The 18,221-nt window shown below is 43.1% G+C and overlaps 1 protein-coding gene across 1 annotated transcript in view; it reads left to right on the top strand.

Moving 5' to 3' along the window:
* DNAAF8 (dynein axonemal assembly factor 8) overlaps positions 1-18,221 on the top strand; it is a 96,402-nt gene that overhangs the window by 65,520 nt on the left and 12,661 nt on the right. Inside the window, exons 21-27 of the mRNA XM_063343609.1 lie at positions 727-921; positions 2,213-2,539; positions 4,166-4,228; positions 6,007-6,060; positions 8,154-8,323; positions 13,549-13,744; positions 17,109-17,203. Of these exons, the coding sequence (XP_063199679.1) occupies positions 727-921; positions 2,213-2,539; positions 4,166-4,228; positions 6,007-6,060; positions 8,154-8,323; positions 13,549-13,744; positions 17,109-17,203 (1,100 nt within the window). The remainder of the gene's footprint in view (positions 1-726; positions 922-2,212; positions 2,540-4,165; positions 4,229-6,006; positions 6,061-8,153; positions 8,324-13,548; positions 13,745-17,108; positions 17,204-18,221) is intronic.

Below are 18,221 nucleotides of genomic sequence, written 5' to 3'. Positions count from 1 at the left end.
TTAAATTTTGGGTATCAGGATTTTTAATTGAAGTATATTGCTCTCCAGACCAAATTCACATTAAATTGTAAGGAAAAATAATAATCAAATGCATGTCATTTACCGTTTCCTGCATGAAGAAATGTTAAGATGTAGGAATAACTAGGTAAATAAAATGTTAATCTATACAATTGCTTAAATAATCATGTAGTGAAACAGTATGGAATCAAACACAGGTTTCTGATGGGCTGAGGATTCTGCAGGCTATACTGTGCCCAACAGGACCGCAGATATATACGTGGTGTTATAAGAGTCCCCAGTTTAGCCCTCGATTGTACGCCGTGTCGTCGCCTAGAAAGCGAAATGAAATATCAATTTAATGTGAAGTCAGTCATTAGTTATCCGTCTGAAATTCATGCCTTAAATAATTTTGGTATAGATCTACCAACTCTGCTTAATGGTGTGAATAAGGATGTCAAAATTAGGATTGAATAGATTTGCTTTACGTGGCAAAAAGTCATTCCAGTTAAGGAGTGTGACTAATTAGTAAGGGTTTGCTGTGATGCTGCTCCTCATGCGTGATTCTCTTTCTGGCCCTGCTGAGCTGCAGCGTGAGGAGCAGCATCTCAGAGAGGCACCGGCCTTTGGCTGCTCAGTTGAGAATTAGTTATTTCCTTCCCACTGAAAAAGACCTGAGTTTTGTTTTCATGGGGTAACTAGTTTTATTTTGATGGTGTCCCTGGGTAGGAGGAAACCTCAGTGCAGTGCCAGACCCCCGTAACATTCCTCTGGATCTTTTCTGGAATCGAACGTATGTTTCTGATCCTGAAATGGAGCAAGTTGTCATGCTGACGATGGTTGGAATGGACGCGATGAAGAGTGCCGGGGACCTCCTTCACCAGATCCTTCTTCCTGGGGGCAATAACCCATCTCAGAGTGCAGGTGATCCCAGCTCTTGGGGAGGGCTGTAGAAGTTGGTCAGGAAAGTTTATCATGTCCAGCTATTTTTATCATAGTGGGAACGTTATGAAAAATGTGGTGAGAGGGGCCTCGGGGAAGAGGATAGGTTTCTTTGCCTGCCTACCTGCCTGAAGAATTTGTCATGGCTAGTTAGTCACGGGCAAGGCCACTTTTCATAATGCAAGCAGCTCAGGTAGGCATAATTTTCTTCAGAGAGTGTCAAATTAGTTCAAAAATAAGCTTAGGTTTCCTAAGCCTTTTATGTAATGCAGAGCATTGTGCCTCTCCCTGAGTACTGGGAGATAAAGCAGGTGTGTAATTAGGGCACAGCACCAAGAATTCAGAAGCCACAAACTCTGTTCTGTCCGCTGACATCCTTTGTGCTCAGAAGCAAGGCGCTTCACCGCTTCGCGCTTCGTTTCCTCACATGCACGGGGAGGAATAATGACACTATCCCGGTGTTAAATGCTTACAAATGCATGAAGAGTGCTGTCAAGTGCTGAGCAGGATGGTGATTTTGTATAATTTCGTGGCACAGATTGCATCCAAGTGTAATAATACAGGAAGCGCACTAACAAAAGGCACAAGTCCGGCATTCTGTCTCATACTCTGTTGTATCCTGCTCTCTTGGAACAATACAATGGAGTAAGTTCTGTATGACGGTAGGCGAGGAGGAGATTCTGGCTGACAGAAACTTCCAGCAACACGCACTCATGGATCGAGCCCCTAAATATCTTGTGACATTGGAAATAAGACTGCTTTACAAACGCAACAACGTTTAAACTACTTTAGAGACAAGGCAGCATTAAATTGTAGTTTATTACTATAATGAATATAGCTTAAAATGGAATGTTATGAGAGGTGGTAAAGAATCTATAATTACGCATTAGTCTGTGTCAAACCACATTGTTATTGGTGTATTCTCAGTGTTTCCCTTTCAGCTTTTCTCCATTAGCCGTGTTCTCCAATCAAATCATGGCACTTACTCTCTGTGACTCCCTGTTGATTTCCCAGATAGCCCATTTTTTGTTTTCGCTGTAATGTAGTTTCCTAGCACTTGTATCTTGTGGTTTTTCCCAGTATATTTCTATATCTGCATTACAGTCCATTTTGGATGCAACAGGGGGCGAAGTCAAAGCAGCTTTGAAACTTGTTGTCTGGTTAAAAAAAAAAAATCAATGTGAATTTAGAGCACTTGTCTCCAAAAGAAAACACAGCTTCTATGAAACGCATGCTGTCAACTGATGCTAAACAGGTTTCTCTTGACTTGCAGAAGGACCCGATTTGGGATTCGAGCTTCTAGGTCTCAAGTGGTTGCCCCACCTTGCTCCATGTCAGGCCAGAGAAATAACCCCTTTTGAGGCTGGCGATACTTCCTGGCGAAGGAGCCTTGAAATACTAATGTCAAACCCAGTCCTTGTGTGTGCGTTACGGGGGATCAATGCCTTCAAAGCTCTTGCAGATGCATTGAAGAGATTGACGCAATGCAGGGAGAATCTAAGCAAAAGTGGCAGTCTTCTACAGACAGTAATGGCCTTGACCCCAGAGGTGACATTCAGACAAGCCGCCTTTTTCTTCACAGAGACTGATTTTGTAACTGGTAAGACATGTTTTTACTGTTTTTAATGTCCTCAGGTATAAGGTGTTTGGGAATTTATTGGACAAAGGAATCCATTGCTATGGGGTTTTCTGAGGCATAGAAAAACTTAATAATTTGGGGTTAAATTCTCTGTTTAGCTGAATAATGATGAGGGGATCTTAAATCAGCAGGAGCTGGTTGAGGTCATCTGCAAGTTGGCCTGTTCATTTAATGGGGCTATGCATGCCCTGGTGCCCTTTCTGAAGATCTCAAGGTACTCCATAAATACTAAGTAGATATTTCAGCAGTTGGCAGGACCAGTAAATAATACTATGCGTTTTGTCTCTGTATAGAAGAGAAACTGGGAAACAGAGGCCAAGTTTTTTCCCCAACCTAAAAGTGGGCACCTAATTGTGATGCCTAACTGGTTGAGGCCGGCTGCCCCCACCTTGCCCCTGTACTCAGGGAGACAAAGAGACAAGAGCTGAAGAAAGCAGATTTCTTGAGAATTTCCTTTTATCCTAGAAGAGAAGGGAAGAGTTCATGAGGAACGGAGACCTTTGTTGTCAAAAGCTTCTCAGATGTCAGTGATATATGCTACCATTGATCTTTCGGCATAGGAAACGTGCTGTTTTCCTCCTGTAGCGAGAAATGTATAGCCATGCCTCCTCAAACTAAATCACTGTGCAGACTATGGTGTTATTGATATTGGATGGTTTGGAGCAGCGGAGTACGAGCTCCCGCTGTTTTCTTCTAATGTGAAATAATATTGGCATATTACCTCCGTTCTAGAGGAAGCCTGTCTCCTCACACCTAAAGATAAACAGTTCTAAGCCCGACAAGTTCTGATTATTCAGACGTGAAGATAAATCAAGATTGTGGTAATGCCGTGTATCAACTGAGGAGGAGTGACGCAGTTCCATGAGCACATTCACGCTTTGTAATTTATAGCTCTTCCCCTATCTTTTGGTGGGGAAGAAAAGTCCTTTGTTGTCAACGCAAACTTAGACGCTTGTGTCAAACGCACAGCGCTTGTGTGGTGCAGAGTATCAAATTGGCATTACTGAATAGAAAGAAGAAAATGTGGTGCTTTCAGGAAAAAGGCACTCATTTTAGTCTCACAAAAAGTTAGATTTGAGAGTGAACTACGTGGGTGTTTTATGTGAGACTGGAGAGCAAGAAGAGGAGGCCTTCATAAAAGAAGACATCAGACATGCCAAGTTAGCATATAGAACTATAAGAATTCATTTATTGCTGCCCTTCATTAAAGTTATCTTGAAACCAAAAGTCAGGATAAGAGGAAAGCAGAACTGTGAGATCAGTTTATTGAGGGAGGTTGTAATCACAGGGCCAGCCTTTCCCACAAAAGCCATTGTCAAGAGCAAAGGAGCATAGCTGAAGCATGACTTCTGCATCCTGTACTCTCTCTTTTATAAGGTCATTACATTTTTTCCTCCTGTTTTTGTTGTTGTGGGAGGAATGGAAGGGGTCTTTGTGCTAGAGAACAGCTCTGCGATATTTTGCAGCTAGTAAAACATCCGCCGTTTCCCCTGCTAAATAAAATTGCCTTTGTCACCCCCTGCCCCCTCAAACAGTGAAGGTCCCCCATCTGTGAATCTGTAAAAATACATCTCCTTCCTTTTCCAGATGCAGAACACCGCCCTGCTATGAAATATCTGCCACCGCTGGGCAAGAGGCCCAGGACTGAAGGTAAGGCAGGCCAGAAGTATGCACCAGTTGCCTCTTGGGTAAAACCAAATAATTTTATACTCTTCAAATAGAGCTTGAAGAAAGCTATAACTCTATGTCCTGTGTCAGAGTCATCAAAATGGTGTTGGTAAACCTTTGGTTGGACATCCTAATCCCAGGCAATTCGGAAGAAAAGGCCAGATGGGTCCACCTGGTACTAGGGGAAGGTGGTAGTATTGCCAGATCACCCTTCTTCTCCACAAATCTGTGCTATGCTGGGCTGGTGTGGAATGTAGGCTGGATGAGTAATTAATGGCAGCTCTTTAGTAGCCCTTTTCAGATGTAGATCTCAAAGAAGATGAGTTTCGTTATGTTTTACAGAGGGGGCAATTGAAGCCTAAAGAGGTGAAATGTGTTGATCACCGTTTGCCCCACAGCTGAGCGACAGAAATCAGAGCAGAATGCCCATGTCCTCCGTCTCGGACAGGGGCTCTGTCCTTTGCGTTACACTGCCACCCAGGTCACCACATGCTTCCAGATCCTAGAAGTTCTTTGAAATAATGCCAATTCTAATGAAAAAAAATGGTACTGTGAGGATGTGAGCTAAAAAGTTATGAGGCAGTGACCTCAGACCTTGTTCCACCTTATATATGTACTCTTATTATCCCAGAAAAAAATAGGAAAGACGTGGGAAGAGAAAAAGGTCTCATTCAAAGAAAATAACACTTTGGCTAGATACCTTCCAGATACATTGCTCTGGGAAGAAGAAATACATGGATTTCAGACAGCAATAAGTACAAAAGAATGGTAATGATTTTGTTTTGATAAACATTTTAGTTTTGTTTTGCCTACCTTGCATGTCACACTGGTTAAACTTGCCAGTCACTATAAAAGGAAGTCCTTTATCAACCTGGTGCAAACTTCTCATTGCACCCCGGTCCTAGATAACTTCTGAATTCACATGTGCCTTGAAGTGCCTTAAATTTTCCTCGCCTCTCCAGGTCACTGCAGGTGGTACGTTAGACTGAAGAAAACATTTTTAGATAGGCTTTTGTCATAAGCCCCAATTCTTTTACACTGGACTCCTTTTACACTGCTCTGCTCTTACGAGGAACCGCTGAAGCGACTATTCCCGGCTCCTTGAGTCAGTGAGGCTCCTTCCCGTCAGTGAGGTTTTATCAGCAGAACTGGGGAAAGGACTGAGCAACAGATCTGGGCCCAGTAGGTGTGTAGTCAGAACATACAGCCCGTCTCTGCTTCCAAGGGCACAAGAGAGGACATTAAACAAAACACTGAGCTTCTAGGACTTACACTGAAGGCAAGGCAGCTTCTAACCTGACTGTGAAACAATGGGAGCACAAAGGTAGCTTAAAAACTACCTTTAGCCACTCAGTCCCTGCCTAAAATACACAGATGTGGTGGACTGACCCTGGCTGGACGCCGGCTGCCCACCAAAGCCGCTCTATCCCTCCTCCTCAGCTGGACAGGGGAGAGAAAATAAAATGAAAGGCTCGTGGGTAGAGGTAATGACAGGGAGAGATCGTCCACCACTTCCCATCCCAGGCAAAAGGGACCCAACTTGGGGAAATTTAATTTAATTTATTGCCAATCAAATCAGAGTAGGGTAATGAGAAATAAAAATGCATGTTAAAACACCTTTTCCCCACCCCTCCCATCTTCCCAGGCTCAACTTCATAGCAATGTCGGCTGCGTTATGTAGAGATGATGGCAACGTTTTCAAGTTTTTGTCCCAGAACATGCATACTGCTTACTCAAATCTATCTGCGTTTCTTGTTTAGTGGGGAAGAGCCAGAGATCCCATGCAGAATCCCTGTTTACCTACTTCCAAGCAGGTGAGAAGAGACCAAATGGAAAAATGTTGTTTTATAAGGACTTTGTGAAACTGACTTTTCTAAATTGACCAGCCAAAAATAAGCAAAAGGATTATACCAACTTTTTCCTGAGGCTTGAATACAGGCAGTGATATACGTTCTCTTTTCTAAATGTGCCAGGAGATCTGATATTTGCTTCTCGTGAGTTTACACTTATTTTAAGCCACACACATCTAAAGTATTATATATAAATAATACATAAAATAAACGGTATTGTGGTTCTGTCATACTATGAAATCAGAACCCATGTAACAATTTTTTTGGGGGAAAAACCATTGGAAGGGATCTGAAAACATTACAAAGCAGAAAAACGTAAAAGACCGGGCCATTTGGGCAAACCCAGAAAGCCCACTTAAGCAGTTGGAACTGGAGGTGGAAATCAGGCGTGTTTGAGGGCTGCCAAACAGGCACCTCCAGTAATTCAGGATCAGTGGAGGCCGTTCCATTGATAGGCAGCAGGATTTTCTCTGGCACTTGTCACTTACAATCACCTGGAAGAGGAAACCAACTCTAGGTGGCAAGGTGTCCCACCTGCTTTCAACACTTGTCTTTGACCAGACAAAGGTGGCAAAATGACATAAGACAAATCCCTCCTGAGTGTCTAACGTAGATAAATAAGCAGCACGTAGTGCTTCACACACCAGAAGAATGAGAATGTTTGCCCAGAAACACAGCAGACGGTGAGTAAAACGTCTCGAGGACAATGAACTTTTATGTAAGAGCGGAGAGTGGAGATTGCCGTGCCGTGTGCGAGCAGCCCAGTGCATGCGAGCGGTTTGCTTCTGCGCTCGCAGGCTGTTGCTATGGCATTTAAACCTTTCCCTTCAAGAATGAGGTGAAGAAAAACAGCAGCTCTTGAAGAAGAGGGCTCCCTGCACGATAAGGGTTAAGTTTCCGTATCAAGTGGAGGGGGGCCAGAAATCTCGCTTTTTATTTTTGATCCCATATATCTCTGCTGTGATCAGCAGCGTGCTTCTTCCCATTTGAAAATTAACAGTATGCGTTAAATTATATGTAGCATTGTTGACGCTTCGTTGCGTTGACATCTGTATAATTAGTAGTGGGGTGTACAGGAAACATAAAATGACATTTTATGTACACAAACAGATAATCACGAATCAATTTTAGCAGCCTGCAGTACTGTTACCTTGTGCTTCATGCTAATTGGGATGGTTGGGCACCAGCAGTTAACGGGTCCTAGCTGACTGGTTCCGACACCGCAGTTGCCAATAAATCTTCAAAGGATGTTATTAAGATAAAATCTTAACTGTATTCCTAGTAATAAGGTACTTTAGTGAAACTAATAATTTGAAAATGCTGTCATTTAAAAATGAAATTTATCTATTTTCTGCCTTTTAATGTATCTTGTATCGTCAGCCAGCAAAACTATTCTGCTCTGTTTTATCTTCTGTTCCTCGAAGCACACCGAGGGCTGCGCCTGGCTGGCACCTCTGCTGCCAGAGCTTTCTCAGGAGCAAAAAGTTTTTGCTGAACTTTCAATTCTAGTAAACACAATTCTAGTCCTAATAGGTTTATAGCATTAATTGGGACCTGTCATGCTCGTCAGTGCCTCCCTGAAACGTAGCTTTAACAGAGATACAGAACGCTGAGAGATAAACTAAGAGGAATAAGAATTCAATAGCTGCCTTAAGGATTGTATCACATAATCGCTACAGTTCAAAAGAAAAATGTAAAAGGGAATATTTTATCTCTCTTAAAACATTAATATATAATATAAAGGATCAAGTCTCATCCTACAGACCTGCCAGACAAACTTTTTGGACTCAGAGCAGATTTCTTGCCCAAAAAAAAAAAAAAGTCTACAAGCCTAGATTGTTTTAGATATATTTTTAAACTAAAAATGAAACAAACCAAAATTCTATATGCGTGGTTTTTTTTTTTAATGGACTTTTCTTCAAATCTTTATGAACTTCGTGCCAGCTTTTACATAACCCTCTTCTACAGCTGTCCGTCCAGGCTAGTAAACAAATGTTGCTGTATGTTTTACCTGGGTTTTTAGGAGCTTTGGGTTTCAGTAGTGTGCTTTGTTACAGGAGCCCAGATCCTTTGCACTGTGCTGCTGATCAAACCTGGTGCCTGGAGTCACAGTCTTGCAAGGATCCTCCGGAAACTTGACCTAGAAAAATTCCGTGTGGTGGGGATGAAACACATAAACCTGGAACCAGACGTTGCCTTAGGACTCCTTTCTTCTGAAGTGAAACAGGTTTGTTAAGAAACTGGCGGATCTGTGGCTACGCTTAGGTTTAGGGTGGGGAGATATGTTAGCTAGTGAATAATCCGTTCCTGAACAAAGACCAAAAATTCCCATCCGGGATTTCTGAGCTGTTGTTAGAAGTGAGCTATATAGAACAATCAGATCTGTAGTGGTATCAGACACAAAGAAAGCTGACGGTTTCTTTTATCGAGTGCCATGAAGAAGAAGACCTGGTTTCTCTAAAACAAAACTTTGGAGGATACGGGCAAGCCAGACCTCCCAGGAATCTGTTTAGTTGCTGATTTACGATGCTGACTGTTTAACTGCAAAACTGGTGTCCTCTCTTTCTTCCCAAGGTCATTCCAGGTAGGGCACATCTAAGGAGCGTACCACACCCCCTGCACGTGTGCCTGGTTTTCCTTCCACCTGGGAGCCAGGAAACATTCATCTGGGCGAACATTTCCCAAAATTGTCAGGGAATACACGCCTCTCGAGCCCTGTTACCTTTTATTATGTTACATATACATATATGTATTCAGGAGTCTGTAAAAATAACCTGCAAAGAGAGAAAATTGGGTTACTGTCATTTCTAATGCCTAACAGACAATAAAGAGGGTTCTTAAATCTTGTGGCGTTACAGGTTTTTGTTAGCTAAAAATATATTTGTGTTTCTGCTCTTTTATAGCAATTTATAGGAATATTTTTTTTCCCCTGACCTTAAATATCCTGACATGAGTGTAAAGATATTGCAAAAGCCAGGAAACTGAAAAAATAATCCTTGCTATTTGATTGTTTTTCGTGAAGAAATTTAACCAATTAACTTTAACAGAAAACAAGCCTTTATAAATCGATATTGCTCTTGGGGTTAAGTTGGGAGAGTTTATAGCACTCTCTCGTAGAAATTCTTAATAGAGTCTTCCAGAAGAAGAGAGGAGCATGCCAGGACAGTGCTCTAACATAACCATCAATCAGGAACTATTAATACCTTCTGCATGATGGGAGAGCACAAGCATTTGGTTTATAAATATTTACAGACCAGTGGCAAGAGGGATACAGTGGTATTGGAGTTGATGGGGAAGTGCTTTCCAATATGGATTTTAATCATACAGCTAAATACAAAAATGCTTTATTGATCATCTGAAGCAGAAAACATTTTAAAAAAAATCCAAATGTCTACCTTGGGAAGTGACGTAGATAGAAGGGGGGAAAATTTGAAGAGAGGTTGTTTCATGAAAAATTCCTCTTGTTTTTGGAGTTCTCTAACGCACTAGAGCAGCTGTTGAGCAGTGATTTAGTTTCCTTGAAGAGCTGGCGACTAATGGGTTTAAAAATTACAGGCTATTGGGGTTTTGTTCATGGAAAAAAAAATATCAGGTTTTGAAAGTGAGAAAGCAGAGATAATAGACTGCCTTTGGCAAGGGGGAATGGACGGTGGGAAATGCTTTCTGCTGTACAGGGGCTCCTTCTCGTTTTTTAGAACACGTCTGAGAGTCTTTCACTCCTGAGGGCTGAAAAAGGCTTGAGCTCCCAAGATAAGTAGGTAGGTTTTCAAAAAGCCTCAGCGTGCTTCAGGGACTGGGTTATTCTGAAAATCTGGCTTGTGAGCGTGACAATGGCAGCTGGTGGAGGCACAACTATTTTTTCACAGCTGAATTTCACATCAAGCATTTGAATTGGAGCGAAGTTCCTTGTTGATCTGTTTCTCAGTTTAGGGGACCACAGGATACAGCACTGTCTTTAAAATGTCTCTTAATATGGGGGCAAATTGCTGAAATTTAGCATCTCCTTTTGAAGAAGATGGAGCCAGCATGTCTGACCCCCCTAGAAGTCCCATCCACGGCTTTTTATCCGCCTCCTCCTCACCTGGACACTGATCCAAAATCCGTCTCCAAAAATCTCTAGAAAACTCCCACGTGCTCTTGTGACGTGCCAGTTTTGTGTACGTAGTACTTGACAGCAGATTTGGGATTTAGCTGGTAGCAAGACTACCTAGTATCTCCTTCCTCTTTCAAATGTGTTATTTACGTGCACCTTGACAAATAGCCTCAGCAATGTGGTTTCAGACGCATGATTGCTTTTTCAACTTAAATACAAAACACCCAGCTTCTAAGTAGCTTTTGGCCTTTGGCATACAATAAATAAGGGGTTGCTCTGCTGTTTGCTGAGGTTATCTAATCGCAGAAGCCGTGTTAATACTTTTATCTGAAGTCTAATAATTTAAAAAAAAAAAAAAAGCACAGGCCAGGTAAATAGAGCCGACATAGTCTTCTCAGCTTAGTGTGATCAGACTGTGGGAAGTGACCGCTCCCGGAGGGAGTTCTGTCCTATATCTCCTTTCTGCGCTTATCCAGCGGATTCAGTCCTGCAGAGATTCGCAGTTTTGGCTGTTTGCAAAAAAGCCTGATTTTTTACAGTGGGACGTGATCATTCTGTTGGGGATTACCTGATAGGATTGCCTGCAGTAGCAGGTCACTGGACTTAATAACTTGACGGATTCCCTCCAGTCATATCTTGTGATTCTGACGGTGGAGGCAGAAGGACGATTTTGCTGCTTTTTAATCCCGTTAGTCCTCCGGAGCCAGCGCACAGCTGGAGCTTCCTCTCCGTGTTGCATCACCAAAATTGCTCACTGAAATTCCACTCAGCTGCACATGTGTGATCTCGCCGCAGCTGCTCGGGTATCAGCAAGGACGCCGTTTGAAGACGGTGCGGAGGCAGGATGTAAATAAAGGCATCATTTGGCTGGCAGAGCCTGGAGCGGATGTGAGGATCTATCCAAAGGAAAGAAGTCACCTTGACTCACTGACACTGTCGGTAGCAATTAGAAACAACGTCGTCTTTAACCCACAGTCTGCAGCGAACCACTGGAAGACAAGAAACAGGGACAGAAGAGCTCTGTTATGTGGATCTAAAAGCACTGTTTAGAAGATCTAGAACAAAATAATTGCATTTATTCTGGTCTGTTTAACAGAAACTGTGTCTTTCAACATTTTCCTTTTGCGGATGTTTGACGTGAATGAATGTTGATATGTTATGTCCAGTCCTTTAGAACGTTTTCATGAAGTCATCACCATTGTTTTTCAGCTCCTAGTGAGAAGGCCCTTAGGGAAGTGAATTCTAGGCGCATTTTTTTGAACTAACAAAAATTTTCGAGCAAAGAGAGCTTATTTTGTATTATACAGAACTGGACGAATGTCAGAATTTTGCAGTATGTTATGCCATGCTGAAACTCTTCATCCTCATCTAAATAGAGCTCTTCTCACAGGTGATGTGAGTGACATCCCCGAGTTTCCTGTGCCCTCTGTTTCCACGGGGCAGGAGGTTTGACAAATATCACAATTTGTATCAAAATCCCTTCCGTAACTAACCATTTTCAGAATCGGGGGGGGGCTTCCTCGTGGATCATTTTTGCATTTTCAAACACAGGGGAGAATATCAGGATAGGGCCCGTGGTTTTCCATTTATAACCTACTTCTTAGAAATGCAGTTTCGGAGGAATGCAGGTGAGGAGATTTGGGTCAAAGTCAGTGAATGAATGGTTTCATATGATAGAAAAGCAAAAGAGGCCTTGAAGTATTTTATCTCCATATTTTTAAATGAAATGATGGGATTTTCTTTTGGAAATGTTTTATCTAGCGAATTGCCATACGCTGGTGCTTTTAGAAGATAAAAAAAAAAATTGAGAAATTAAAACCTTTAGGGGGCTGACTGATGTGATTCAGCTGAATTTTACCCCTTCTTTTCATTTCCTCCAAAACAGGAGGGGAAAAAAAAAAAGTAAATAACCATGGGTTGGTTCAATCAGCGAGCTGAAAATACCGTTGTTTGTAAGCTGTACAGACCGTCCAGCGCTGGTGTGGAGCTTCTCGGCTGTTTCCGTGCCGTGGAGCACAGGGAGGCCGAGCCAGGTGCTCCTACTGCTTTCTGAAGACGAAGGGGGCAGGAGGAGGCAGCCTGCAGCTGCTATGGGCACCCTGACCTCAGGCTCAGTGGAGACTTCTCCAGCAAGGCTGGCTTTCTAAGCTTTTGCTTAATTAAAACAGGCAACGAGGCTTTGAGTGCTCTGCTGCCCCTTGGTAGCCTTTTGCCCCAGGCACTTGCTACCTTTCCCCGTGCTTTTCAATCCTTATGTCTGTCTCCAGCCTACAGATTGGACTCTTCTCACTGGCGCAGTGGTTGCTAGTTATCGTTGCTGCTCATTCTTAGTTAAAATAAAGATCCTAGGGTGCTGTGACCTGCACAGCTACAAGAGGAACATCTCTGCTCAGTAGCTGTCAAGGGCTGAACTGACAACACTTGGAAAAGAAGCAAAAGTAGAGAAATTTGTGATGGAGACAATGCGTCGGTGGCAAAGCGAACTGTCTTTTTTCAGCCCCTGCCAAGTGCCCTGTCCTGAGCCTCCTTGATTTAAGCTCGCTATTTCTGTAATCCTCATACTAACTAGCGTATGAAATTCTACCACCCTCTGGTTGAAGCGGGGCTGTAGCAGCAGGGTGGGTGTGGGGGGCCTCTGCCTTTTGTGAATTCAAAAAGGAAAGTTCTGGTATTTGTAATCCGTCATTTAATTCTTCTGCGGATATGAAATGTGTGGCTCCCTGTCCCAGAGCATTTATGACCCTGTTGATACTGCTAATGCCTGTTGGTTTCACCCTATCCATGTGTCATGCTGAAGGTACTGTGAAAAGGGTGTTGCATGAATCGGAAGTTCAGCAGTAGACAAGTCAACTGCAGAGAGGCAATTCGGTTTTGTCCTTACCCACCCAAAAATGAATTCTGTACAGATACGCAGAACAAGACACAGCACAAGGCTTTTCTGTCTTTTAGAAATAGGATTTTGTTTTCCTTCTTAGTAGAAGAATTTAGGAAACTACTGCTAAAGTTGTTTGTATGTGTAAAAACTACCACTGGCTGGTCTATGACCATGGGGACCAAAACCACGAGCTGCTATGGCGTAAGCTCAGTGCTTAACTTTTTCTTCAGCTCAGGGTGGGAACTAGACCTCCCGTTACCTGCTGGATGGCACAACAAATACTGGCGTGGTGGCAATGGTACATACTCTGGAAGCTCCGCCTGCAGAGATCACGTATATTACAAAGAGGAGAGGAAGCAAGGAGTAACGGCAGACCTGTTTGCTTCAAACGGGGATGGGTCTAACCGAAGGAAAGCTGGGATATACCCAGCGCTCACTAATGCTATTCATTTTAATTTGTTGTATCTCTGTTATTTCTTTTCAGGATCCTGCTGTTTTAGAAGCTCATTGTACCTACCTTACCTCAGGCACTGCTCTCGTGCTGTGTCTTCAGAGGCCAAATGCTGTGAAGAAGCTGATAGATTTACTGGGGCCAGAGGATCCTAAACTAGCCCAAGCACAAGATCCATTCCTCTGGAGGGCTCAGTATGGTATCAGCACAGTCCAAAATGGATTTTATGGTATGTTTTTCTAAAAGAAAAGTCTGAAGGCTCAGATGTTCTAATGAAAAAATATATTATGTACTGTTACCTCCTGCATTTTCAATACAGATCTAGCCTTGGCAGGCAGTAGAGACCATTATTCCCTAGAAAGCTTTCATTGTTTTCTTGGTGGCTGAGCTGAGTACGTCTCAGGCTATGAAATATTCTCCCAGAAGATATATTTAAAAAAAGGTTTCTTCCCAGAAGAGCCCTAGATCTGTCTTCCATCAGAACAGATTTCCTTTGATCTCTTCACTGCTTGGTCATTTTGTACTTTTAGCTTGGTTATTTTGTAATTATCCCCAAGCACCCATCTGTCTTCTATCTGCTTGTGAGTCCCTTCCTGATAACTTCATAGCTCATTGGCCAACTGCAACCAGATTTCACAGCGGGATAAAAGACTCCACGATACTGAGTTCCTGTAACATCTCAAAACGTTAATGACTGGCTAGAGAGAAGTGATCAAAAATTGCTGGCACTGAGGAAAGCAGGTAAACTCGGCTGTTTTCCATTTGGAGAGGCTCTTGCCAGCTGGCATATCAGCGGAGGTGCACCAGCTAGTCAGCATCCCCGGTGTGCTGAACCAGTCCCAGCTCATCTGCCAGGATGTGGCAGTGTGTAGGGTGGGTGGGATGGGAGATAGCCGAGGGTGTGGGTGAACGATGGGAAAATGGGAAGCATTGCTGGAGAGACTGGCCTGCAGACAACTGAGGGTGTTGCTGGAGGAGGCCTAGGCTATTGCCACAAGGTGGGAAGGATATAAGTCAAAAATTCATGAGGAATTAAACATCATTAGTTCACTGCCCGTGAATAGTGTTTTTCCTCAGCGTGGTACTGATTGTGCTGTGTGTAGTTAAGGGAATATGAAAATAATAAAAGCAATAGTTTCTATAGACACAGGTGAGCTAGCAGGCACTGTATGCCTTCAGGTTCCAGAAGACCTTTCCTGTCAAGATCCATCGGATTATTTGTCTCTTTCTATTGTATTCTGTGCTGTCAGATCGCTCCCTCTTTTCATCTATATCGAGTGGTCTTCTGAGGAGAACTGATAGGCAATGAAGCAGCCACCATGTAGAATTTGGCGAAGAGAATCAGCCTCTTGATGTAGAATCTTTTTTTATCAGATACCATCATAACCCTTAGGACCAAGACTAAACTGAGAGGGATCTCTCACTGTGATTACTCACAGCATCTCCTTCGTGGGAGTGACGGAAGGGCAGGATCTACCTACACAAAAGAAATGGTCCGGGCTCTTCAGCCAATACTTTTCCACTGTCAGCCTCTGCTTCTTTTGCTCTCAAGATTAATGGATTGTGTATCCAGGTTACCTTGAGAATGAGAACTCATCACTCGTGGCTAACAATGGGTAAAATATACCCAAAAGTTAAGATACCCATGCTACAGTTAGAGCATCCCTAGCATGACTAGCCCCTCGCTGCTGTGCCAGGGATGTGTCTGTCAATAAGTAAAGGAGTGTTCATAACCTCCGTGCACCTCCAAGAGCTTGTCCTCCAGTAAGGGTGAGACACTTACCTACAAGTTAAGGAGGAAGAGCTTAATCATAGCATGAGTAATTGTTTGGGGGACTGTGGAAGACCCTCTTCCTTCCCTAGGAGGAAATACCAAGTTTACTCAGTTTTGCTCCAGCTGAGGAAGATTTCTAGTTAATGGCATCCTGCTGAAGCAGAGCAAACCCTAGCCGTGTGTTTCCTTCCAAAGTGACTGGGGAAATTCAAGGAAGACCAGATCAGGACTTTCAAGTAAGATAAAGACCAGGTTCCAGTGATACAGTTGAACCAAAAAATGCAGTTTTAATACTCCGAGGCTCAGCTACAGCTGTAAACCTGCGCTCCTCTTGTTTCTTCTGGGTCTTATGAAGTCATCGTATAGTGCTTTATCTTGAGCCCAAAGAGCTCTTACGCATGCATTTTATACAGTCCTATATCTAGAGCAAAGTGAGAGTAAAATGTTGCGAGTTTTGGGAGCATTTGTGTCCTCTGTAATGGCATCGATGATTTAAACAAGATTTGACATAGAGGCACATAAAGGATCCAGCACAACTTATACACTGGTGACTTATGCAATCTTGGGATCGTAAAGTACTGCGTTAAGGACTCTGGCTATACAATGCCTAGAATTATGAAGTTCAAACAGGGCTGAGTGCTCGAAGAGCAGTAAGACATGATTCAATGGGTAGCTTGCAAAGGTGGTAATATTTCAGAGGATAGTTGCGTTTTGTGTATTTGTATCCCAGAAGTATGGATCTGCGCCAGCACATTGACAATCCATCTGAATTCCGGTTATATAGAAATAGCTTTTCCTTCTCTAGCATTTTCCACCCACAGATCTCAAACCATTCTGAGTAATGCTTTATAACACTGTTGCTTTATAGGGAAACGTTCACATGTTAAGCCTGGAGGGACCTCTCAAGTCCCTGAGCTCAGTTAATTCTCTCACGGACAACCCCATCATATATTCCCCTTCATAAGCATCCACCCCAGTTGGATGGTCATTACAGAACTTCACTGCTCTGATTGCTAGAAATCTTCTTACGTTTTCAAACTTAAATATAGTCATGTACAGATTGTATCCATTTGTTCTTGTGCCAAGACCTGCACTTTAATTTTAAGTACTTCTTTTTTCTTCTCTGACCTTTTCCACCCTGATGCGTTTATCAGAAATCAGATTCCTTCTCAGCTTTGTGTCATGTTGGGTCAAACAAGCCCCAAGGTCTTTTAGTTTTAACTCCTCAGATGATTCTTCATTCCTTCTGTGATCCTCACATTCTTTCTCTGTACCTGTTCCAGTCTCAATTTACCTTTTGTGACTGCAGGTGAACAGAAAAATATACTGCTATCAGCAATGTCTCCTGCTAATTGTGATTTCTGTTGTAAATCAGAGCCCCCAGCGTATTTGAGACGTAGATTATTGTTACTAAGCACAGGTTTTTGCCTAACTAGTAGCTCCTTCCCATTCAGTAAGACCAGCCTGATGTGCTCGAGAACAAGGGAACAACAATGAGGGACTGGAGCTGATATTGAAGAGTTTCACGGGTGCCTTAACACAATTCCCTTGCCTATGCTGTTAGGAAATAGAAGGAGCCTTGTTTACATGAAGAACAAGCTGAGCGATAATAGGACAGAATCAAAATACCAAGAAGGCAATGGAAGTATTCTAAATATAATGGTTTTAAATGTTTGCTATTACTGTACAGAACAGCTGGCCTTTAAAGCAATTACTTCAGTAAGTTGCACATCATCAATCTCTCAGAAAGATGAGTGTGAGTCTAGAGAATGTTTAATTCATGGCCTGAGAGAATCTTCTCATTGTATTTATCTCTCAGGCTCCAAATCCTATCAAATAGCTGTCCGGGATATGAAGCTGTTTTTCCCAGAAGGGCTGTGCTGTGCTGAGTGTCAGACGTTAGAGGAGGAAGAGGTAGGATTCTGCCCTTTCCTGAGAAGTATCCTGCTGTGCCAGAGCAATGGCTTTGGCCCCACTATCCCATCACTTCTTTCCTATTATGCTTTAGATAATGCTTGCTTTTTTTTTTTTCTTCTGTGTTTCACCAGCTGCCAAGTTTTCCCTTCTCCTGTGGATGTTCCTGCCACAATGTGCTAGCTTTCTGTTGACCCAGAGAGTCTTAGTGGAAAAGTGCTTTTTCAGATATGTTTGTTCAGTAACCAGTGCTGTAAATTCAGGAGGGCTCAGGGCTCATACTTTAGGGGCAAAGTTCCCAGATAGAGCCGACATCGCTTTGGAAGCAGGTCACTGGGAGGGACAGCGACATCGTCCATGATTGCTGAGACACAGTCGGCCCAGAGGCTGGTTGTTTGTTTTTTGGTTTTTTTTTTAACCAGCTTTTCTCGTGTAGCGTTCAGGAATGGTGATGAAGTGGGATGGCTGATAATGTCACTCGCTGGTTGCTGAGCGTCTCCCACAGAGTCTGTGTACATCCACGCACGCACAGCGTGGAGCGCTGCCCTATGTGTGTGACAAGGGTGTTGTCCCTTGTGCCCTGCCAGCAGAGGTACCAGTCCACAGCAATGAAAAGAGCGGGACTGTCCTGCGTAAGACACCTTGTGCTATAAAGTATGGGCAGTTTCTAGAGCTGCTGGGTGCTTGCATCCTTCTCTGCCCACAGGCAGAGGCATAAAGACTCATATTCTTGCTTCTTGGCTTGTATTGTAGGCAGTGCTGAGAAGCCTACCAGTACTGGTGTGACCTGTTCCTGCTCATCTGGCCCTTCACGCTATGTAGCTGCTGGTCTCCCATTCAAACCACTGCAATTTGCTAATGGATAAAATGAAACAATAAGTCTTCCCTGTTCAACTAGCTCTGTATGTCATTTCTGGAAGGGTTCAAGGCCAAGGTGGATGGGGTTTTGAGCAACCTGGTCTAATGGGAGGTGTCCCTGCCCAGGGCAGGGGAGTTGGAACAAGATGATCTTTAAGGT

The sequence above is a fragment of the Chroicocephalus ridibundus genome, chromosome 8 (genome assembly GCF_963924245.1).
Source record: "Chroicocephalus ridibundus chromosome 8, bChrRid1.1, whole genome shotgun sequence".
Lineage (NCBI taxonomy): Eukaryota > Metazoa > Chordata > Aves > Charadriiformes > Laridae > Chroicocephalus > Chroicocephalus ridibundus.
Note: the sequence above shows the minus strand (reverse complement) of the source record. Positions and strands in the feature narration are given on the sequence as shown.